At 44.9% G+C, this 24,448-nt stretch overlaps 1 protein-coding gene across 4 annotated transcripts in view; it reads right to left on the bottom strand.

The window, feature by feature from the left end:
• Positions 1-24,448, bottom strand: part of FNBP1L (formin binding protein 1 like) — a 146,351-nt gene that overhangs the window by 53,523 nt on the left and 68,380 nt on the right. For all 4 annotated transcript variants that reach the window (XM_018559216.1, XM_018559215.1, XM_018559217.1 and 1 more), the window contains exon 2: positions 17,257-17,372. In XM_018559216.1, coding sequence (XP_018414718.1) covers positions 17,257-17,372 — 116 coding nt within the window. The remainder of the gene's footprint in view (positions 1-17,256; positions 17,373-24,448) is intronic.

Genomic DNA, 24,448 nt, shown 5'->3' with positions numbered 1-24,448 from the left:
GGGAGAGATTGGGGGGGGGGGGGGGGGGGAAATGGTGTCTGGACCAGATTTGTGCGGGTAATTCCATTATGTATGGGCACCTTAAGTCAGACCTACAGCCCTGCAATCAGCAAAGATCATACTCCCAGCTGACTGGAGAGTTCTAGCTCTGGCAGACCTCTGCAGAGAGACCACCGCTGCCAAACAGAGCAAGGGGTCCTTCCATGCAGTATGCTAGCAGGGGAAAGGCTTTTTCACTCAGGCCTGGCTGCTTTCTAAACGGTTTTCAGGGCTAGTTCACAACAGCCCCAGTGCGTTCAGGCCCAAATGGTGCCGGAAAGCAAAGCATTGCATTCCGGCTGGCTCACTTTGTTTTGGGGCAGAAGGGGCGTGGCGGTGCATTGAAGTCAATGGCAACGCAGGTACGCCCTCCGGACGCAGTGCGATCATCCGCACCAGGACGCGGTCCTGTCAGAAAAAAATGCACCATCGCACTGTGGCCGGGGGGTGTGGCTGTGGTGCCATTGACTTCAATGCACTGCCACGCCCCCTCCTGCGCCAAAACAAAGTGAGCCAGCCAGCATCCATGCTGGAACGCACTGGGACTGGTGTGAACTAGCCCTCACACCTTTTGCTTTGATGCACCTGGAATACATTTAGCTGATTTAGCCCTGCACATAACAAAAGCATGTGAAGGAAACAGACATGCACTGAGAAAGACAAGCAAACTGGCAGCATCAACAGGTATTTTATGGGGTGGGTTTGCGTTTAATAACTTAAAAGGAAGCCTGCAGATGCTGACCTACTTCTGAAAATGATCATTGCTTGGCTGTCAAATTGATCCTCTGGCTGGAAAAAGCCAGAGAGCAAGTGAAAACCTGTAGCAACCAGGTAGCATTTATTCACTAGCTTGAACACTAAGCTGCTAAGAGTTGAATTCTGGCTGCTCTTCAGTAATATATTTTAGCTGCTTTTTCCACTAAAGCTTAGAGTCTCAAACTGAAATCACACTGTATATTTTACCAGTAAAGTGTTTGGAGTACTTAGGAAGGCAACAACACATTTTCACCTTGAGACCAAAGGGGTAACATTTTGGCTTAGGCGTCTCCCTGTACAGAATTTCCCTTTGTAGAGAGCAACGGATGGAGTCCCGCACAGGAAGTGAAAGTCTTGTTTATCATGGAGAACTGAAAAAGGTACAGGAAAAAGACCATGCCTGCGCCACTAAGATTTAACAAGAAGCTGTGAATGTCACTGCTAATTAAAGCACAAAACAAGCAGGGGAAGGAGAATGTGTCTGACAGATAGCTTGTGTTCACATAGTGCAAGAATTCAGGAAAGTTAACGAACAACCAGCTGTTATTACTATTCAGGAACAACTTTGCTAAGCTTGGACAGTCCACTGCAAACCCATCACCGGCTATACCAACACATTGTGTTACAAAAAAAGTCCTGCACTGCAAGGGTTAAGTGCTCATTCATGTCTAGGGGACCTTTACTTACCTGATCCCACTCCCCCAGCAGTCAGGGCCCACCGCTCTCCCTTCTGAGGCCTGGTTCACACCTAGGCGACAGCGCATACAGCAAAAAGCTTGTTTTTGTGAGCATATTGTAGCTCATTAATGTTAATGAGAAAGCGCATAAACACAGCAAACGGACGGTTTCAAGCGTTTCCGATTCAGTCTATGGGACCAAAAAGAGCTGCAATAATATGCCAAAAAAAAAGCACCTGTACTTTTTTTTTTTAGCAACAAAACGCTCAGATATGAACAGGGCCATAGAAATGAATGACACAGGTTATTAATGTTGAAGATAACCCATCCCATTTAGAATATGAATACTACTATTCCTGATTTGTTTTATTTTAGTGCAGGCTCCAGGGCCGATGCCCTTGTCCCTGCTAATATAATCAGTGAGTGAAGCTGGCCATACACCTTACAATTATCTGCAGATTTTCTGTGGTCAGATGGAAAAGGTGCAACAGATTCCTCCATCTACACTTAACTGTGTGGATGGAGTAATCTCCACCTGGGCCAATCTGTTGCACTTGTAATGATAACTGTAAGGTGTATGGGCACCTTGACTGACAAGGAACAATTGTGCAACCTGTGAAGACTCAAGCCAGTGACTCACCAAGTACTGAACACAGGAATAAGGTGAACAACCCCAGAAACTTCAAGGTGATATCAAAGTCAAAATGTCAGTGTCAGTGCAGGCATGACGTAGACACTTTCTATTGGATGTCCATTGGCCAGGGACCTTGCAGGATCCAGATGAGGACGAACGTCAGGGGAGGAGAGTAAAGTGAACTGGCAGTCTCAGGCGCCAACGCACAGCTGGATTTGCAGTCACACCAGGGCGGATTTGTCCGCGCTGAACAGCCGACATGATCAATCCCATACATTTGCTCCATGCGATTCAAACCACCTGCTGCCCGAAATGCTCCAAGCCTTTTTTTCCCAGCACAGACTCCAAACAGACTTGAATGGAAATGCACTACTCAGCGCATCTTTGGGCGTTTTTAATTGCGTTTCAGTGCTAAATCTCAAATAAAAACACCCAACACCGCCCTTTTAAAACTTGCGTGGAAACTGCGCTGAAATGCATCCGCCCTGATGTGACTGGGGCCTTAAGGCGGAAGCAATGTCTATCACTTCCGCCTTGAGCTGTAATTTCTCTGGCTGCTAGCCAGAGAAGTTGGTGAAGCAGATCTCTGCTTCATCAGCTTCTTTGAGGGTCCCTAGGTGGCATTAGGGGTCTTGGGGACCCCCGATGTCTCCATAAAGAGGACCTGTCATTTTTTGGCTATCACATAAGGGGCTTTTTAACCACCTATGTGATAGCAATAAAGTGTTTATTAAAAAAATTTAAGTCCTCGGCCCCCGCATGCATGCATTTATAAACGTAGATACGCAACGATTACCCCACACATGTTGCCAATTGCCGCAAACATCATAGCGAGAGCAATAATTCTCGGGCCAATAATCACTGATAACACTAAACTGATTAGCAACAAAAGCTTTTAAAGCATTGCCTATGGCCAATTTTAGGCATGGCAGTTTTTTGCAATTTTGTGGCCGCATGCAATTTTAAAGCTTGACACGTAGGGAAAACAGGTGGTTTTCAAATTTTCGTTCCTTTTTCCATTATATAGTAAAAATAAAAACCTCAGTGGTGATTAAATACCATCAAAAGAAAGATCTATGTGTCCCCAAAAAATGGTATAAAATTAATTTCAGTACAGTGTTGTATGACTGTTGAATAAATGTCAAAGTACTGCAGAGCTGAATACTGAAAAATGGCCTGGCCAGGAAGGGGATTTAACACCCCGGTCAGCAAGTGGTTAATGCCCGAGCATCCAATTGCAAAAAACAAAAGGTTTTGGTTGAAGTGACAGTTTCAGGGCCCATTACCACCACCCTCCAGACCAGACCAGATTGTTTCTGGACCTAAAATGCATCCCAATGTTTCTAGAGCTGCAGCTAACTATTATTTTCATAATCGGTTAGTTAGCCGATTAAGTTCGATTAATCGGTTAAAAAATAAAATACATGAAAATGGCTCCAGTAATGGGACTACTAGTTTGTATTGAGATTGTAGTCCATCACAGGAGCAAGCTTGGAGCGGTGGAACTAAAAAAGAAAAAAAAAAAAAAACAGTGTGGTGTGCAATATAGTGAAATCAAGTGTAAAATTATACAGCAATGAATTCAGAATGGCACCGGCTACAGAGTACTACAAATCCCAGCAATAGTACATTATACAGCAATGCAGAATAACACCAGCTATAGAGGAATACAACACATACCAGCAATAGTACATTATAGCTGGCGGTATTCTGCATTGCGCTGTATAATGTACTATTGCTGGGTTTTGTAGTCCTCTATAGCTAGTGGTATTCGGCATTGCACCCCTGTATAATGTACTATTGCTGGGTTTTGTAGTCCTCTATAGCTAGTGGTATTCGGCATTGCACCACTGTATAAATGACTGGGATTTTTTGTACTCCTCTATAGCTGGTGATATTCTTCATTGCGCTGTATAATGTATTATTGCTGGGATTTGTAGTCCTCTATACAGCGCAATGCAGAATACCACCAGCTATATAGGAATACAACAAATCCCAGCAATACATTATACATATAGTGTATAATGTAAAGCTGGGATTTATATTCCTCTATAGCTGATGGTACATTGTGTGTATAACATACAGCACAATGTACCATCAGCTATAGAGGAATACAAATCCCAGCAATACATTATAGAGCACCATGTGTGGGAAAGTGCAGGGTTACCTGAGCAGTCTTCCAGCAACTTGCTTCTGAGATCGGACCTGTCTATCGGTGGCTGTCATCCCTCCACACCTGCTCCTCCTTACTACTTCTCCCCGCTTCCCTGTGCCGATTGTAAATGTGGGCGGGCGTTGAGCGTGAGGCATGGAGGAGGTACGGCCTGTGGAGCGTGGATGCGGACGGGTGGGTCTGTCAGTGGCGAGCGTGAGGTGGGGAGGTGCGCAGCGTGTGTGGAGCCGTGAACAGAGCCAACTAAACAGAAGCCGATTAATTGATGATTGAAATAGTTGACAACTTTTTCAATAATAGATTATAATCGATTTAGTCGATTAGTTGTTGCAGCCCTAAATGTTTCCCTTTGCTTTTCTTGGCCTCAGTTCACACCAATCGCAGTCAGTTCCAGACTAGACCAGAAAAATACTGCGTGTCACATTTTGTCTGGGACGCAAACAAACATGTCAAAAATGCACCGGAACGCAACGGGTAAAAAAAAAATGTGGGGGCTGGTTTGGATGATCTCCTCACCCCTGAACTTCCTGCTTCTGTGGAGAGAGAGATTTGTGACGATAGGAACCATGATGGTTGAAGTGGACACCAAATTCTTTGTAGACCTTGTGGAAGCCTTCCCAGAGCTGTATGATGCGAGGCATGGGCAATATAAGGACAATAGGAAGATGGACAAGTGTGGAGGCACTGCTGCCCGGGTTGTCCCTGGCTATGATGATTTGAGCAGCTCTGAAAAGAACAACTGTGGTAAGTCCATGTCTCTTTATGTGCAAGCATTGTGCTGCTCTTTTCCTGGCTATCTGTAGGTCTTGCAGCGGTCCCCCAGCAAGACCTAAAAGTTAACGGGTCAAAAAGCCACGCACTGCATTCCAGATCTAGTCCGGAAAATGGTGTGAACCTCCCCCTTAGACCCCGTTCACATTGAGCGATTTATCGCGCGGTAATTCCCGCGATATCGCGGCAAATTACCGCGCGATATCGCGCTCCAATGCAATCCAATGGGGCAAAGGGTCCTGCTGTCGCGGGTCGTGTGTCGCTACAGCAGGACCCTTTTTGGAGCGGATTTAGCCGTGATTCAAGCTTGCTCAATGCAAGCTTGAACGCGACAAACGCGCGATTTGCATATCGCGCAGTGGGAACGGGGCCTAAGGGCCCCGATTATACCCCTGCAGGTTGGACTGGGGGATGAGCACTGAAGGTTCGCCCTTACCATGTAATTATCCTATTCAGAAGCACAGCCTGCACACAAATTATATCTGCATGAGACTGAAAACTATTACTGGAGAACAAATAAAGGACAGACTGTCAAATGAGCTGAGGAGTTAACTCATCATAAAGGAAACAGAGACTGAATTCGAAGGACAAGCCTGTCACCAGTCAATCTCACAAAATCCTCTAAAGGTTTTCATGTGCTGAAATGGAGCTTCCAAAAGGATGCCTGGTGCTGATTAATATAATACTTGCTACTAACACTAAACAGGTTGCTTCCTTCCTCTTGATGTTGTCGTACCCCAGAGACACATCAGTCAGAGTAGTGCCAATACCGCGATTATGTGCAGGATAAAAAGCTGGCAGCTGCCAGACACTTTATAAAACATTTAGGTCCTTGGAAGATTAATTCTGATAGTGTATTTTATACTACCCAATGACAGTAGCACTTCATGATTGTCATTTACAATCACGTACCTGACATTTCACACTCAGCCTTCTTAGCATTCCGGATTTCCACAGAGACATGCAAATTAATGCACTTTTAATATACACATCTAAAAGTCTTTAAGAATAATGAAATGGGATAGGTAAAAATGGAGACATACCACCACATTATGTCACTTAAAATACAAGAATTTAAAATGCTTGCACACAGCAAAATATTCAACAGGATATTCATTTACAATATGTCAGCAGCTCTAAGGGATCAGTCACACTAGATGCAGTGAGTTCCGAACCTATTTTGGCCAGAACGCACTGCCTCGCATTGTGGCCGGCTCACTTTTTAGTGGGGTAGGAGGGGGCGTGGCGGGCCATTTGAGTGAATGGCGCCGTAGCCACGCCCTCCGGCCACAATGCGATCCGCTGCACGGGATCGCAAGGCACATTGAACCTGCGATCTGATCCTGTGCGCTGCGACCAAAATGCTACAAGCACTATTTTGATAGCACCGCACAGGACCGGACCGCAGGCACAGTGTGCTCGTTTTATTGATTTATTTTTAAATAAAAAGGATACTCACCTGAACGGTCCTGCGGCAGTGAGTGCTCACCTCTCCCCCTCCACTGCGGCTGTGCAATGTGGCTCTGTCCTGACATCCAAATCAAGTCAATGGACTTGGATTAAATGTGAGGACGTCAGTGGGGCTTAAACTGCCGGAACACGGGGGAGAAGAGGCTGTGGGGACCAGTCTAACAGCTAGGCAGGATCAAGGATTGGGCGAGTATCTTTTATTTTAGATCCTACACCAAAATGAGCACTTAAAGTGACATTAAAGTATAGATTTTTTTCCCTCGGCCCAAAGTTAGCGTAAGCACTTACCTTAAATGGAGGTCTCTTAATCCAATCTTTTTTCCGGTCATTTTCAGCCTTCTCTCCAGCGGGTCTGCGATCCAGCGCTGACTTCTATGTGCTTGCTGGCACTTCCTGTCCCACGGTGTCTGCATGCGGGTGCACGCCGTCCATATACTTACCTTGTGTCTCTCCTCGTCTCCCGGCTGAGATCTGAACTGCGCATGCACCTGCCCCAAGATCCTTTAGATTAGTGGACGGGAGCGCACGGCAAAAGACACAGGTAAGTTTAAACCTCTTTTAAAGCAGTTTAAAAAACAATAAACAAAAGTTTCTGCATATATCTACTGCTTGCCAGCAGTAGATATATGCAGAAAAACCGGAGGGTTTAGGAGCCATTTAACCCTTTCAGACGGAGGTAGCCCCACTGTTAGGGTTCAACTGTAATTTGCCTGCATAAATGGCCTGGATGGGAAGGGGGTTTAACACCGCGGATGTCAACTGGTTAAAATAACTCTTCAGCACTCCCTTTTTGTACTGCCACGGAGCATAAAGCAGGAGGAAAGGAATCCACTTAACCATTACTATAAGCACAACACTGAAATGAATCCACCCTCACCTCCTACCTTGAACAGCCTACACATAACCTTGTTTCCTTTATTCCTAGCGCACATCCTCCACAACCACAGTTTGAGGAAAGAAAAGCAATGCAAGGAAAAACATTGTTTGCATGCCATCAGAAATCCTCTTGCTGTCAATTCCTTTGGAATCCTCCTACTAGTTTTATTAAATTAACTTTAGGAAAACTCCACTTTAACTTAAAGTTCATCTAAAGCCTCTAGTTTATTCCTCTCAAAGTGATCAACAGGAATATTCAGTGCAAATGAGATTAAAAGAAATGTAACTAATTTTATGAAGCAAATATAGCCGCAAAGCTGGATTCTCACGCACACTGCTACACCGTGCTGGTGGAACATGTGGGGACTGAGAAAGCCTTGCTTTCGTTTGAGAAAGGACAAGATAAACGTACCTATGAATTACTTTACAATAGAGAAAAGGAAAATCTTTAAATACTATTGCTAAAATCCTTACAAAGCATACAGTGCATTCAGAAAGTATTCAGACCCCCTTCTTTTTTACAATTTTGTTATGTTGCAGCCTGATACTATAGTTGTTTAAATTGTTTTTTCCCCCCTCATTAATCTACACTTAGTACCCCCATAATGACAAAGTGAAAACAGAAAAACTGAAATAATCACATTGGCATAAGTATTCAGACCCTTTGCAACAACACTTGAAATATAGCTCAGTTGCCTCCCATTGCACTTGATTGCAGCTGAGAAGTTTCTACACCTTGATTGGAGCCCACCTGTGGTAAATTACATTGATTGGACATGATTTGGAAAGGTACACACCTCTCTATAGAAGGCCTCACACCTAGGCGTATCGAATATGTGCATTTGCGCGATTCGCGGTAAAAAAAAACTGCGTACCAGAGTCTTGCGATGGTTGTAAGGTGTATGGCCAGCTTTACAGCCGACAATACATACTGTATCAGAGCAAAAGCCATGAGGTCAAAAAGGAACTGCCTGCAGAGCTCAGAGACAGGATTATTGCAATGCACAGATATGGGGAAGGCTACAAAAAACATTTCTGCAGCACTGAAGGTTCCCAAGAGCTGTGTTCCCATTCACACAGTATACTGAAAAATCATTTAAAATATATTTCTTACTTTTAGCTGTTTTTCAGTGAAGGTGGTGTTTGGCTGGCTGTACCTGAATGTCAATTCTCCCTGCCTCTTTAGCACATACCACCTGGCCAGTGAGGCAATGCTAAACAGGAGACCCCTAGTAAGGTTGTTCCTCAAGCATCAAAACTAGAGATAATGAATTTAAATTTCACTAAATCATAACAACTTGTTAAAATGTCCTGCTTGTTAAGAATAAGTAAATACTTAGTGCCCATACTCTAGAGTCTAGACCAGGGGTAGCCAAACTACAGCCCTCATGCTGTGGTTGAACTACAAATCCCATGAGGCACTGCAAGATTCTCACAGCCACGACACCCGGAGAGAGATGCATCATGGGTTTTGTAGTTTCACCACAGCTGGAGTTTGGCTACCCCTGGTCTAGACAGAGGTGCACTTTAAGAACCGGCTCCAGTCAAAAGTTTTGTTTTTCATAGGATCTCCCATCAGGGCCTCAGTCTGTTTGTTGCCATCTGTGTCCTCATTGGGGAGATTTCTCCTCACATCTCGTCAGGACAGAAAGTGATAAGAAATCTTTTCAATAAAAACACAGACAAAAATAAAACATTTAGTAGAATGAGAAAGGGTTAGAACTTACAGGAATAAAAGCCTAACAGAAATTGAAACTCTTCCCAACACTAGCCAAACTTTAAAATAAAAAATAATGGCTGGAGTAGGCCTTTAAAAAACACTGCAGACCATCGTGTTATTGTATGAACAGTAGTCTTTGTTTATTTCAAGCATCTTGATAAGGTGTTGAAGCTAAAAGCTTGCCATACACTATACATATTTCAGCTGGTTCTTGAAGAACCACCTAAAATTCGCACAGGTGGGTGTTACTGTTGGCACCCTCGCGGCCGCATCCCTCGATCAGCTGATTGAAGGAGCTGGTTGGAAAGTCTTCATATGAATGGAGCAGGCAGCCAATGATTGTAAAAGCATTGATGGAGGAATCTAATATTTTCTTTGTTCAGCCCGTGTTTATGGCCAGGCTAAACCACATAAATGCCTAAAATAGTAGAGGTGAGATTGAATGATCTATACCCATGGTTCTCAACTGGTGGGTCGCCGTGTGCCTTCCACTGCACTAGGCGAGAGCCTCCTCAGCCTCCCCCATAGCGCAGCACTGCCAGTTCTCATTCTGAGCAGCCATTCAAAATATGCTGCCCTAAGCCGAGTGTCAGCTTCAGGTGGGGTGGGCTGGAGGTGTGGCCGCGAGCGAGGTCGGTCGATCCGTCCGTCCGTGATTGCTTACAGCTCCCTCGCATGGCATCACGTTCTGGCACCTCTGCAGGGAGTGCAAGGGAGCTGTACAAGCAATGCACGTATTGATGTAGCTTCATCACAGCACAGCAGCCCACAATGAACCCCTAACATTTTTTTGGAGTAAGTGTGTGAGAGAATGTGTCTGTGGTTGTGTGTGTCTACCAGTGTTTTAATCGCAAACTACCACGCAATCGCACCTACTGTTCGTTCTGGTGCAGTAAGTGGTGGAGGTGCGTTGCAAATCATTTGAATTGCACCCCAAACACCTCCCACCCACAGTTTGATCGTTTGTACGGGAACATGCAATACTGCAATGCAGTGCATTGCAGTGTGATGCAACTTGGGTCGCGACTTAATGACCAAGGACAAATGTTGGTCCCGAGGTTATATGGTTTGAGAACCACTCTATACAATGAATGCCAACCACAAAAAAAAGAAAAAAGAAGAAGTGCCCCCAAGCAGAAACAGGCATATCTTAGTCACTGGTCACATGACTGGCATTATAATATGGAAGCCCCGTTCCAACCAGCTTGTCCATTGAAACGCTGCATTTCAGTGGATGGGCTAGTGCGTTGTGACAGCTCTGGTAGAGTTGTACTGCACACTGCTGGAGCAGTCACTGTTTACATAAAGTTACATTAAAAAAATATGTAGAGTGTAGAATGTGTACACTCCATGCAGGTACCTGCACGGCAGCACGGTTGTTGCACTGCCATGCAGACAGAGACAACTTAAAACTTTGTTTACTATAGTTATCGTTTTACTCGTTGTAACCTCATCTTTTATATTTCATTTAAAAAATGGGTAATGTTTGGGTAACAATGGGTAACAATGTAAAAACATTGTTGTGTTTTGGGGCATTTAATTAAATTTGTCACTAAATTTTGGGGTTTAATAAGGAGTTGCGCTAATATTGCGCAACATAAAAATTTTCAACTACCACCATTTTATTCTATAGGGTCTTGGCATTCAGAAAATATATAATGTTGGGGGGTTTTACATCATTTTCAGGCCTAAAATGTGGAATATAACATGGGTGCAAAAATTGAAAAAAGGGCCTCAGTCATGAAGGGGTTAAAGCTAAACTCAGAAATGTTATCGCATTTGTAGAAAGGTGCTTTCTACAAGTTTGTTTTTGTTAGCGTGCATTAGGTACCAAGGCAGTGAAAACCCCATGCTTTAATGATATAAAGGCCTCTGTCCAGTCCCCAGTGGCTGCTATGCCCTCTATCCCCCAGCTATCAGTCGTGCAGCTTCCTCACTGTAGTTTGGCTTTGCAGCAACCAGTGACATAATTACATCTCTGCTCGCTGTAGTGGGTGGAACCTGTTGTTTCAGACTTCCGGACTGAACTGTGCAATGTAACTGCTTACTTTGATGGACTTCCATGACCTCACCACTTTGACAGGTTATGGAGTCTGCTAGTCGGTCACGGCCATCAATGCCGCAAGATACTCACCCTCAATCCCACCCACATTAAAACACTTCTACATTACAATTCCCATTGCATGACTGTAATTGCAGTTTCTCATAGCAGAGTGCAGATGTGAGGTATCCACCTTTATTATACTTCCTTCAGGTGCTCGGCTGACGCTGCTTTTTATGAACCACAAAACAGTGACATGCTAAACATGAGTGATCTGCTAAACACTGAAGTTGTAGTTTATTAGCAGTTTCCCTTTTTAACTATGTGATGCCACTGATAGATGTCTGACACTGACTTGAATCCCAGATTTCAGCTTTCAATAGTCAGGTTTCATTTGCGGGTGGTAAGGAGACCGTCATGCTGCTGAACGGGTGCAGCTGTTACTCCATTCTTCTGAATCTAAACTCCAAAAAATCAATTACCACTAGGCTAAAAGGCTGCTGCGTTTTGTCCAGAGCTGAAAATATTGTGACACTGTGGCACACAAGATGAATGAGACGATAAAAGCCCGGGCTTAGCTTCCACAAAGAATACGGTTACTCCACAGAGTAAACTGCTGCCATCTTTAATTAACAGACCACAATATACTGAAAGGCTGCCAGCCAATTAGCATGCAGGTCAGGGAAGCACCATGATACCGCATAGTTAATACTCCACAGAAGTCATTGGAATCACTTAATCATGTGGTAGAATTACTGTAACACCTGAACAATTCTCTGCATTTTGCCAAAAAAAACAGAATGCATAACACAGAATATTATTCTAACTTTCTTTTTTGATATTTCAAACTGAAATCTCTGCTGTTGGAAAATGCTAATGATTTGCATTATCTGTCAGCTTCTTTTATCTCTCTGCAAAATCTCTGTAATTACGTTTCCAGTTCCTCTCATCTGGTTCTGCTGTTGAAATGCACTTCCATCTCCCTGTTGAATTTTTCATTTACTACATATTGGAGCAGGAGATGCGAGACATCAAGGCTAGAAACAACGGTGGGAACATCTTTCTGCTGAGCACCCAAGAGATTTAGGAATCAGTGGGTGACTCAACTCAGCAGTATTTAAAATAAAAACTGATAGATTTGAAATAGATATAGTTTCCACTTTAAACTGATGTGGACCACGCCGTCGTGACCTGGGTGCACGGCTGTGTCGTGCTACATTTAGGTGCAGAACTGTGATGATTCAGCATTACTGTGTCAACTCAAGGGCACAGGATAAAACACATGCTATGAAATGGGTTAATTTAGCATTGGAGATAAAACCTTTCCATTAGGCTCCATTCAAATATGGCGTTTGGGTCTTCCAAGTGGAAAACCGCACGGCCTGAAAACACGCAAATCTTAACAAACTCCGCACGTTTATGGCCATTACTATAGCCCAGGGGTGCCCACAAGGTAGATCGCCATGTCCTCTCCTCCCTCCGCTTCTCTGGCTCCCCGCTGCTCTTCCCAGCGGGGTTCCGAGAAGTGAAGGAACCGGCGGCGGGGGAGGGCAGAGGACGGAGCCGCTCTCACAGAACTAATGCAGAGCGGTGAGGAGAGAGAGAGAGACGCTCGCCCAGGATCTGACAGCCGGCGCCTCTCTCTCCCCTCACTGCTCGTCCGTTCTGTCACAGCGGTTCCGCCCCCCCCCCCGCCAGCTGAAGTGCTTCTTCACTTCTCGTCGGATCCCCCGCTGCCTCTGCCCGGGAGAGCAGGGGGGATGCAGAGGAGAAGCTGAGCCCATTTGTGCGTGGCCGAGCGGCAGAGGATCGGTACATGCAGAGGCGGCTCTAGAGTTTGCGAGGCCTTAGGCAAAACCTAAACATGAGGCCCCACTCAGGCCTGTGGGGTCTTACCAGGGCTCTGTGGGGTTTAACCAGGCTGGTGAGACCCCGCAGAGCCCTGAATAAATTAGGGCTCTGTAGGGTTTTACCAGGGCTCTGTGCGGTTTCACCAGTCTTGCTGAAACCCCACAGAGCTGTGGGGAGACCCTACAAAGCCCTGATTTAATCAGGGCTCTGTGGGGTCTCACTAGGGCTCAGTGGGGTCTAACCAGCTTGGTTAGACCCCACAGAGCCCTGGTCAAATCCCAAAGAGCCCACCAGGGTAGGGTCCCAACATGGTTCTGTGGGGTTAAACCAGGGCTGGTGAAACCCCCACAGAGCCCTGGTGAGACCCCAAAGTGCACTGGTGAGACCCCACACAGGCCCAGTTAAACCAGGGCTCTGTAGGGTCTCACCAGCACCAGGGCTCTGTAGGGTCTCATCACTAGCCTGGTTAGACCCCTCAGAGCCCTGGTGAGACCCCAAAGAGCCCTAGTGAGACCTCAAGAAGCACTGGTAAAACCAGTGCTCCGCAGGGTCTCACCAGGACTCTGTAGGGTCCCACCAGCACCAGGGCTCCGTAAAGCTCTCTAGGGTCTCACTAGAGCATCAAGGCTCTGTGGAGTCTAACCAGCCTTGTTAGACCCCCTTTAGGGCCCTGATGAGACCCCTTAGAGCCCTGTTTAAAACAGGGCTCTGTGGGGTCTCACCAGGGCTCCGTCTGGTCTCACCAGGGCTATGTGGGGTCTCATCAGGGCTATGTGGGGTCTCATCAGGGCTATGTGGGGTCTCATCAGGGCTATGTGGGGTCTCATCAGGGCTATGTGGGGTCTCATCAGGGCTATGTGGGGTCTCATCAGGGCTATGTGGGGTCTCATCAGGGCTATGTGGGGTCTCATCAGGGCTATGTGGGGTCTCATCAGGGCTATGTGGGGTCTCATCAGGGCTATGTGGGGTCTCATCAGGGCTATGTGGGGTCTCATCAGGGCTATGTGGGGTCTCATCAGGGCTATGTGGGGTCTCATCAGGGCTATGTGGGGTCTCATCAGGGCTATGTGGGGTCTCACCAGCCTTGTTAGACCCCCTTTAGGGCCCTGATGAGACCCCTTAGAGCCCTGTTTAAAACAGGGCTCTGTGGGGTCTCACCAGCACCTAGGGCTGGGCTCTGTAGGGTCTCACCAGGGCGAGATAGGGTCTCAACAGCACCAGGGCTCCATAGGTTCTCACCGGTGCTCTGTGAGGTCTCATCAGCCTGGGCGAGATAGGGTCTCAACAGCACCAGGGCTCCATAGGTTCTCACCAGGGCTCTTTTAGTAAATATTTTCTGAATGAATGGGAAGCCTCTGCTTTCCATTCATTTAGAATAGAGGCTGCAGAAAAAAAGGATTGAGCACTATGTATCCTCAATTTCTTTTTCTATTTTAAAAAAGGGAAATATCAGGGGGCTGTTTGGACCCCTAATATTTCCCCGAAATATTAGGGGTATTTACGAAAAATTTGAAAAAAATAATAATGAAAAATAAATCCCTGAATGCAGGTGTTTTTTCGTTGGTAGATCTCAATGAGCTCGTCATTTGACAAGATGATCTCCAGACGAAAAATAGTGGGCGCCCCTGCTATAGCCGGAACACGTGGAATCTGCCCATAAAATCGTGCACGGGCTTTTTTGCACCGCGCTAGTGTGAACAATGCACATTGGAATGCATTGTCTTTTTTATGTTAGCACGTTTTCACACACCGCTCATGTGTAAATGTAGCCTTAAAAAAAGTTGATAGACAGCGAGAGATGCTACACTTCAGGAATTACACTCCTACTGTTGAAGCTGTTAGGTCTGGGAAAATCTGGAAGCTTCCACTGCTAATTTTGTTTTGAATGATGCAAGCCATGAGGCCATCACCCTTACAAGCATGCAGCTCATTAAAGAGTAGGTGAAGGCAAAGCTTTTGACCTGGTAGCCAGTCAACGAGACATAATAAGGTAATATAAAATTGACACTCTGGTGACAACAGTAGTGGATTGGAAATCCCCTCACTATAGGGAAATTTTCTCTGATTTCCTGTTGAGTTCCTGGGACAGGAAATGGGGAAAATTCCACAGTGGGACATTAGCAAAAAAAAAAAAAGAATCTGGAAGGGGTTTCCTGATGATCTTTGCACAATTAAGGACATTTTGAAATTCTGTAAATGCATTTAAATAAATTGGGTCTCTCGTCTCGTCTCAGTATTTTGGAGATGCTGTTTATGAGCAATGAATGCCCAGGTGCCAAAAACACTCTGGAAATTATAACCTCATGAAATGTATGAATCTGTATTCAAGGACCAACCTATTCTGGGTCCACATGCAAGGGATTGTGCAACAAGCATCCTCAATCAGTAGAAGAAGTGTTTACCGATCATGGCACCAGCTTCAGAAGATCAAGGAACTTGTAAGCACTCCGCTGCATGAACGTTAAATGCAAAAATTATTTCATATCCGCATCCTTTCATTTATTTCATAAAAGCGGTAGTACAAAACACATTAGCTCTCATGACTAAAAGCAACATTTTGAGCCATGACCAGCTTTTTTATCAACTTAGGAGCAATTGCACAAAACATGTAACATACAAATGACTTCTACAATCCCCAAAGAATCGCCAAGTAGGAGTGTGTATGCACCAGCCAATGGGAGGAGGGAGAATAAGCAGACCTGATGGAACTGAACCAGATAACATTTAGGAGACCAGAAAACAAAAATCTCAGACAGTAGCAAGACAACCAATCAGCAAAAAGCCAGATGGGCACCAGAGGGTCAGAAAAGAAAACCCCACAATAGACAGGGGCCAAGATCCTGTAGGGGGAAAAAAGCAGAAAGACCAAGGCAGGACAAGCCAAACAAATCTGCGACAGGAGGGGAACCACTGACCCAATGGACATTTGTTCAGGATAAGAAAAAGAACAAAGGTTTTGCTGCTCCCGGACGGTAGGAGACACAATCTGAAGTGAAGTATAGGAGGGCTGGGAGGCATCTTTCACTCTTCTGCTTTTGTTTCCTGTAGCGAGAAGAACCAATCATCTCAGGTTGCTATCCTGGAAGATGACTGGGAAAAACAAAATAATGAAAAAAATATCGCACGTGCACACTGCCCGTTCAGCATTGCAGTCATCGGACGCCCCATGATCGCAAGTACGATCTGTCTGTCCAAGATGGGCAGATCGTACATTTTTTTAAGTACTTTACAATGACCAGTAAAAAGTAAAAACTTCTAGAAAACCTAGACTGTCAACAGTAACCAATCAGGAAACGGAACCTTTTTTTTTTTTTTAATGACAACTGCATTCAGATTTATGGGTCTTGCATGCCCTCGCTTTTATGACAGGCTACATTTATATTCAGAATAAAAAGCAGAAATTGGAAATGATTGTTATATCACAGTAAGCCAGTAAAAATAAACTCCCTAAATATTGCTCCTTTTGGGGAGGTGAAAATTGTCATGAAAGTCAACTAAAAACAGCAGGCATTCAAATTAAGCACACATATAAAACCTATCATTTGCTGACTGAGTCAGGGTCAGACACTGTCAAAAAGGTTTCATGCATTACTGGGTAAACGGGTCTTGGGCAGAGACGTATCAAAAGCGTAAACTGCAGTATTAACAAAATGAGATGACAAGCAACAAGCAAAATGTCAATACTTACCTTTGCTCAGAAGGGATACTTCCTTAGCTTGTAGAAGTTAAATAAATATTACAGCTCAGGACCCCACAGGCAGGTTCTGGGTCTCTAAGACACCCATTTGTTTTTTTTTTTTTGCTTTATTGGAACTTGCATAGATTTGGGGTTATAAAAATACCATGGATTGACGTGCATTTTTAATGCCGTCTGTGTACAATTGGGGAGATTTCCCTAAACATCACCTCCCATAAACGCAAGTGGAAAGGAGAGGAAATATCTCCAAAGTGAGCAAATTCCCTGGTACAATTGTGACTGGAAAAAGTGTACCCAATCAAAAGCTTTTCCCCTTAATTCCGGTTTTCAAAACATTGGATTTTCCCTAAACATTTTAGACTTCGTAACAATGGTTATCAGGGCAAAACAGATACGCTCTAAGCCTACAGCAAGCAATCCAGAATAGTCTAAGCAGCTAATGCCAATAAATTAATAACTGTTTGCTTGCAGTAGGTGAGATTACATCATTATACTGCTTTTCTGAACAAGTATAATAGGAGAAGGAAAATTAGTAGCCAAGGGACACTTACCTTAGTTGTTTTGCATAGTTCTGCTCGATTTCTAGCCTCTCTTTCACAAATTTGGCATATTTGTCCAAGAAGTCTATACCCCATTGTGTGTGCTTCTCTAAATTATCGAACTGATCCTGTATACATAGAAGATTGGAAAACATCAGTGAAATCCTTAAATTTAACCTGAATGACATTAAACACAAAATACTTTAAAGCAGACTTTTACACTCAAATATCTAATTCTACCAATGCACCCCTCTATGTATGATGATTAATAACAGACATGCCAGGTATAAAATGCTGTGATTTTTAAATATTTATGCTCGCAGAGCATACATTTCCTGCTTTGAAAGGGCAAAAGCATTGCACACTGGGATTGCCTTGCAAAGCATTGCTGGGAAATCTCAACTGTAGTCTCAGGAGATCTCAGGGAAAGGCATTTTCCTCCCCTGAGATGATGTGCCTGGTCACATGTCCTAGTCACATGTGCCAGAAATCCAGGAAGTAATAGAACTAGTAATCTGCCCTTAGTAAACATGGCCACTGTCAGAACACTGGGGAAGAAAAGAGAAATGAAGTATGGAAAGAATACAAAGCCGGCAATTATCTAGATGTGTTTGTAGATTGTCATTACTAAACATTTCTAAAGGAGTTTCTTATTTTAAAGATATGGGTAAAGGTCCGCTTTAACCTTGTTTAGCACATTGCTCATGCCAAAGCTGGAATACAAATACAAAACAGGGTTGCCCAAGGTGTTTATAATGAGCGCATCCATAATAAGAAGCTCTTATTGCAGAAATGTTCCAACTATCTGGAAAATCTGCAGTGATGGGTTGCTTCCTCAGTGGCAGACCTGAGCATGATCAAGGACTGGCAGATGTCTAACATCCCTTTGTTCTCTGAAGACATCTGTCCCTGTATGGCCACCAAGGAGTAAGCAGGTACAGAGCACGCCGAGACGCCAATATTGATTTACCTCCTTAGGGAGATCCTATAGGCTAAGCAAACAAAATAGATATTGATCTTAGCCCACAAGACACAGATCAAATTCCACACAGGAAAAGAACAAAAATCTTTAATAAAATATAAAGCTGCTAGCAAATGCTCTTTATTAAAAATAAATAAATAAAATACCGAGAGTTTTGCAACAAGGAACATCTACGTTATACCAGGAAACAACAAGCTTCCCCAAATTAAAACAAACTCTAAGAGTGGGGAAGTGTTGAAATCCCTGTCAGGGCTTTACTGCTATCCACAGCTTTATTAAGGCTCGTTCACATGACAACACGCAAGTTGTGTGTATAACGTGTGTGCTGTGAACATGCACATCAATGCATTGTTAAAACGCTTTGCAGAGCATGGCTTATCTTTCTTTTTAACGTGTGTAATTCTATGCACTGCAACATGTTGTGATGCACATTGACGTGCATTGTATTTTTACATTTTTTTAAATTCTTTTGCAATCCCATATTTACACTTAATGGCTGGGTAAATACAATCCTGCCCCTGGCTGGTGCCACGCCAGACAAATAAGACTGTTCCTTTGTACACGCACTTCTGTATATTAGCTAGATCAATGCACAAGTGCTCTACTCGAGAGGGTTTATAAAACTTACAAGGGACTTACAACCTTAAAAAGGTGCTGAGCAAAACAGTCCTTTGGGGTTTTCCTTGCAGATGATCATGAGAAAACCCTGTACTGTCTCCATCATAATGGGATTAAGAATGTTTGTTGGAGTGATAGGGTACAGAATAAGGTGATCAGTACTGACGATGACTATAAGTGACATTACTCCATTTTTTCCCAAAATATATAAAAACTGTGATGGCACTTCTAATACAGGGCTTGACAAATCCCAGACGCCAGGTCGCCATGGCGACTGAAAATTGCATTCTGATGCCTGGGCATTTGGCAGCCCGTTCACTGTCACCCGCCTCATCAGCTCTGCTCCTCCTGTTCTCCTCCCCGCTGGGCGCCAGCTGCAGTCAGTGTCCCTTTCGATCCCTGGACATGTAGCTCCAGACAAGTGGTTTTTTCACTGTTTTAGCCCTGCTACGGACAAGTAGCAGGGCTGGTTTTCTTTTCTGTAAATGAGTACCGAGAGCGGCGCTGCGAGCGGGGGGCGTGGAGAGCCGAGAGCGGGGGGGCGTGAACGGAGCGTGGAGACTGAGCTCTGAGGACGGAACGGAGGGCGTGGAGCCATGACGGAGCAGGGGTGTGGAGCCTTGACGGAGCGGTGACAAAGCCGGACGGTGGAGCTGTGACAGGCTCTGTCACCTCCCTCAGCCTCTGTTCCCGGCGGACGCTGCTCGTTCCTGTCACAGGAGTTCCAGCACAGTGCTGTGCTAGAGCTTCTGTGTTGGAGGTGACAGGGTCAATAAAGAGTACCTGTCCCCTCCAAATGCTATCAAACAAGGGATTATTATTCCCTGTGTGATAGCAATACAGTTAAGTTAAAAAAAATAATAATAAGTAACAATGTAACTAAATATAAATGTGTAAAAAATAAAAAGGCGATTAAAAGGAGAACTATGGGGTTAATGGAGAACTATGAGGTGAGTGATTACACTCACCTCATAGTTCTAGCCGACCTGTGACAATGAGACTGTCACAGGTCGGCTCAGTAGATCGGGAGGTGAGCGAACACATGCCGGTGTTCACTCACTTCTCAATCCTGTCACGGCTCTCCGCCATGACAGGGGAGGGGATGGATTCCTCCCTCCCCGCTCCGATCCGCCAGCGCTGTCTGGCAGAACGGACGGGGGAGGGTACAGCTTGCTCTGCCTCTAGATAGGCAGAGCCAGCTGTCACTCACGCAGCTTGGCGGATCTCGACATCGATGTTGGGATCCGCTTCGGCGTCTCAGTATACCGCGAGCTGTAGCTCGCGGTATACTGAGCTTAGGGTGGACGCTAGTTTGTGTCCTCCCGTTACCCCAAGGAGAACTATGGGGAAAAGCCCTGACCCCATAGTTCTCCTTTAAGGCTTTTCCCCAGCTGCTCGCTGTATACTAAGACGCCGCAGCTGAAGCAGGTCCCCACAATTATGTCTGGATCCGCCCAGCTGCGTGACTGACAGCTGGCTCTGCCTATCTAGAGGCAGAGCCAGCTGTACCCGCCCCCTCCCCCGTCCGTTCCACCAGTCAGTGCAGGCGGATCGGAGCGGGGGGTTGTCACGGCAGATAGCCGTGACAGGATCGAGAGGTGAGCGAACGCCGGTATGTGTTCGCTCACCTCCCAATCTACTGAGCCGACCTGTGACAGTTTCACAGGTCGGCTAGAACTATGAGGTGAGTGAAAAGCACTCACCTCATAGTTCTCCTTTAAGTAAAAATAATAAAACAAATAAAAAATGTTTACAAAAGTAAATAAAAAATTAAAACCAGCTCCGCTGCCCCATCTGCATGCGAATAAACGTGCAGTGTTTTCAACTGCAAACGCGTGCAACCGGAAGGGCAGGGCGGTATTGCAGCAGGAAAACGCGCAATCTGCCTGGCATGACTGGGGTGCCATTAGAAAATAATGGCACTGCCAGCGCGATCGGCAGGGGTGTGCAATCTGCGACTGCCCGGTCATCGTGCACGAAACCGAGTGGATGGCTGGGTGGTCACGGAATTGCACACCACCGCCGATCGTGCTGTCAGTGCCATTTTCTAATGGCACCCCAGTCGTGCCAGGCAGATTGCGCGTTTTCCTGCTGCAATACCACCCGGGCGATCCCACACGATCACAGTTGAAAACACACGATCACAGTTGAAAACACTGCGCGGTGCATGCCGTGAAAATAGGCACAGCTACCTTTTTTTCAGCAATTGCCACGCAGATGTAACCCCATGGAATTACCCACACAAATCTCCCTCCCACTATACTTACCTTTTGGCGAACGGTCCTTCCCGTCCACCAGTACGTGTGTACTATCTGTAACTGTTCCATGTATTGTGAATTTCGCTTGCAAATTGCAAGCACTCGTTGGTCAACGCAGTCACCCGATGGCACTGACCAATGAGAAGCGCTTCTTGGCTCTACTAAATACGGTTTTGGTTTAGAAAAAAAATAATTTTCATCAGGACAAGTAGATTGTCATGAGGGACAAGTAGATTCGGCCCCCGCTTTAGTCCTTTGACAAGTAGTTTTTTCAAAAATTTCCACACCCCTGCTAAATAATTGCCGTATCTCTGAACTTATACAAGTGGCAAGTCAACATGAGCAACTAATATAAAGTAATGATATAAACTAATACTGTAGGAGTATCTCCATAATAGGGGTTCCATTTCAAAAGGCACTCTGAATAACGGGTTCAAAGTCCCAGGAGTATTACCGGGCAGACAGTATTTGAACCATACCACCATTAACTTAAACTTATCCCCATGTATAAAAGGTTTTCACCAAGTCTTGAGTTTTCTTCTATAATCTACAAAAAAAACAAAACACAAAACCTATCTAACTCGCCCCCATACTATCCATAATTGCCATCAGTTCTGTGCTTTGCTTCATAAACTGTTTCCACAGAAATCTGTTCCGAAGTGTTGCTGAGGTTATGTTATGTGGTTCATTCAGATAGAAAGACATCTTAATAAAGTTCCACTGAAACACAAAAGGGCTAGGAAGCAAATTAGCCAGGCTTTTGCCGGCTAATTTGAGAGCCATTACCATGCAACAGAAACATACACAAGCAGCAGGGAGAGCTGACCACAGAGGCCAGCCAGGGCATTTAGGGACAAGCCCAACAAAAGAAATGCCAGCAGCTTAGCCGGAATCTGGATACGACGGAAACAAACTATTTTACAGTCATTTCTGCAAAACCGCTTCACAAATTTGTTAGGCAATTAGAAGTTCTGGCTATAATAGTGTTAATATTTCTGCAAAACTAATTTAAAAAAAATTATAATATCTTTCTATAAAGTGGCATATACAAACAATTTAATTACAGGTAATTTTTTTCTGTTCAGTAGTAAAAATGTTACAAGTTATATAGATGAACTCTTAAATTTCCCTGTGAAAGCTGCTTTAGAAATTTAGAAATCAAATCATTATTTGAATGGCCAGGGATTCTCCAGACTGAGGAACTCTTTATCTTTTCAAGGAAAGATTACCTATTAGCTAGGGGCTACATAAAAAAAATGACCCAAGCAATTATATTGGGAGGTGCTTGGTGGAAGTGTGCACCCAAATACACATAAAAGAGATCTGTCAATCCTTGTGGCAATCATTACCAACCATAACCCTGTCCAATTAATCTGTCCATACTCAGTAATACAAATTTCCAAAAGGAGTTGAGAATCTTTATTTTTACAAAAGAGAACTATGGCCCACCTTTTATATAGCCATAGTTCTCTTTAGGGTCACAGAAGGACATTTACTAATGTCCTGTTGTGACCCAAAACTCAGCATATAGCGGGCTATTGCCTACTATATGCTGAGAGCGCAGAGCTGCAGCTTGGATGGTTCCCAACAATAGTGTCAGGATCCACCCCACCACCTGATTGAGCTGTACCCTTCCCAGTCAGCGCTGGAAGAACTTAGACGAGAGGGGGGAATCCCAGCGGAGAGCGGTGACTGACAGTCACCACTCTGCAGGAAGATGATCGGGAACGGGGATCGGCAGTATGCGATTGTTCAGCTCTCTATCAATAGAGCTGACGTGTGGCAGCTACAGTGTCGCACGTCGACTAATTATGGGGATGAGTGGATTTCACTCTCCACATAATTCTCCTTTAATATTCACTTCAATTATCCAACCATGTGAGAAGCAAATTTCTGTTCACTAGGAAAAAATCTCATGCAGGTGAAATAAGTAAACAGAACTTGCTTTTCACAGATAACTGAAATGAATACACACAATTTATTGAATAATGATTCAGTCAGTCCAACTGTTTCAGTGATGGGATCATTATTTATTGGATAAATGGCATACTTTAAATGAAACCTATACTGAAGAAGTATGGAGTCTGCCATTGCCAACTTCTCCTTCTGGAAATACCAGTTCCCTGTTACGTTAACCCAATGGCTTCTGTATTTCTTAAATGACTACTTATAAGCAGTTATGTAGGTGTCCCATTGACATTTATGATCTCTATGCTTGTTCTGGGTCAGTAGCTCAAGTTTAAGGACCCATTCATGCGGGGCACTGCACTAACCGCACGTCTAGGGTGAGGAGCCCCGGCACAGTGACGAAGCACTGATCCCAGCGCATTACACTGTGGTCTTTTCAATAAAGCTTTAACAAACAAATGTCACAAGTGACAATTCATTCACTTCTATGGGCACAACGGGGTGCAAGGCAGTTGTACCACATCGCATCCCACTGAAAAAAGTAAGGTATGTCTTACTATTTTTTCAGGGCACACCGCCACATTCCTACTGCAACGCATGGTGTGAATGGGCGCCATCCGTGACAAGGTAAATTGCCTTGCGGCTGCGCTGCTAACAGCGACCAGCACAGATGGTGTAAATCAGGGGCGCCCACTATTTTTCGTCTGGAGATCTACTTTTCAAATGACGAGCTCATTGAGATCTACCAACGAAAAAAAACACCTGCATTCAGGGGCGGGAGGGGGCGTGGCGGTGCATTGAGGTCAATGGCACCGCAGCCAGGCCCCTCACCCACAGTGCGATCGCCCACATTAGTGCCTGTGTTCCAGTCCAGTGCGATCCGCAAAAATGCTGCGAGCACTATTTTTGCAGATCGCACTGGACCGGAATGAAGGCACTAACATGCCTGCATTCCGAGTGCGGGCGATCGCACAGTGTGGCGATGCCATTGACTTCAATACAGCACCACACTCCCTCCCGCACCTGAACGCAGGGAGTCGGCCGGCTTACATTCCAGTGCGCCCTACAGGTCCTGGCGTCCTGTCCTCCCGTGGTGCTCGTGTGGCCGACGTTGCACATGGGGTGTCCTGCACATTTCCATCTGCAGCGTCTGACACATTCAGCCGGCAGCCGCACGAGCACCACGGGAGCATAGCCGTAGCTAGCTCCTTTTGCACCTGAGGCAAGAAAAACACAACATTTGTTTTTACTATTTTTTTTTTTATTTTCATTATTTATTTATTTTTACTCTTGGGGGGGCTTCGGGGAAATATTAGGGGTCTAAACAGCCCCCTATTTCCCTTTTAAAATAGAAAAAGAAATTGAGGACACAAAGTCCTCAATCTCTTTTTCTGCAGCCTCTATTCTAAATGAATGGAAAGCACAGAGGCTTCCCATT

This window comes from Nanorana parkeri, unplaced genomic scaffold (assembly GCF_000935625.1).
Source record: "Nanorana parkeri isolate BGI_ZX_2015 unplaced genomic scaffold, ASM93562v1 scaffold382, whole genome shotgun sequence".
NCBI classification, from domain to species: Eukaryota; Metazoa; Chordata; class Amphibia; order Anura; family Dicroglossidae; genus Nanorana; species Nanorana parkeri.
Note: the sequence above shows the minus strand (reverse complement) of the source record. Positions and strands in the feature narration are given on the sequence as shown.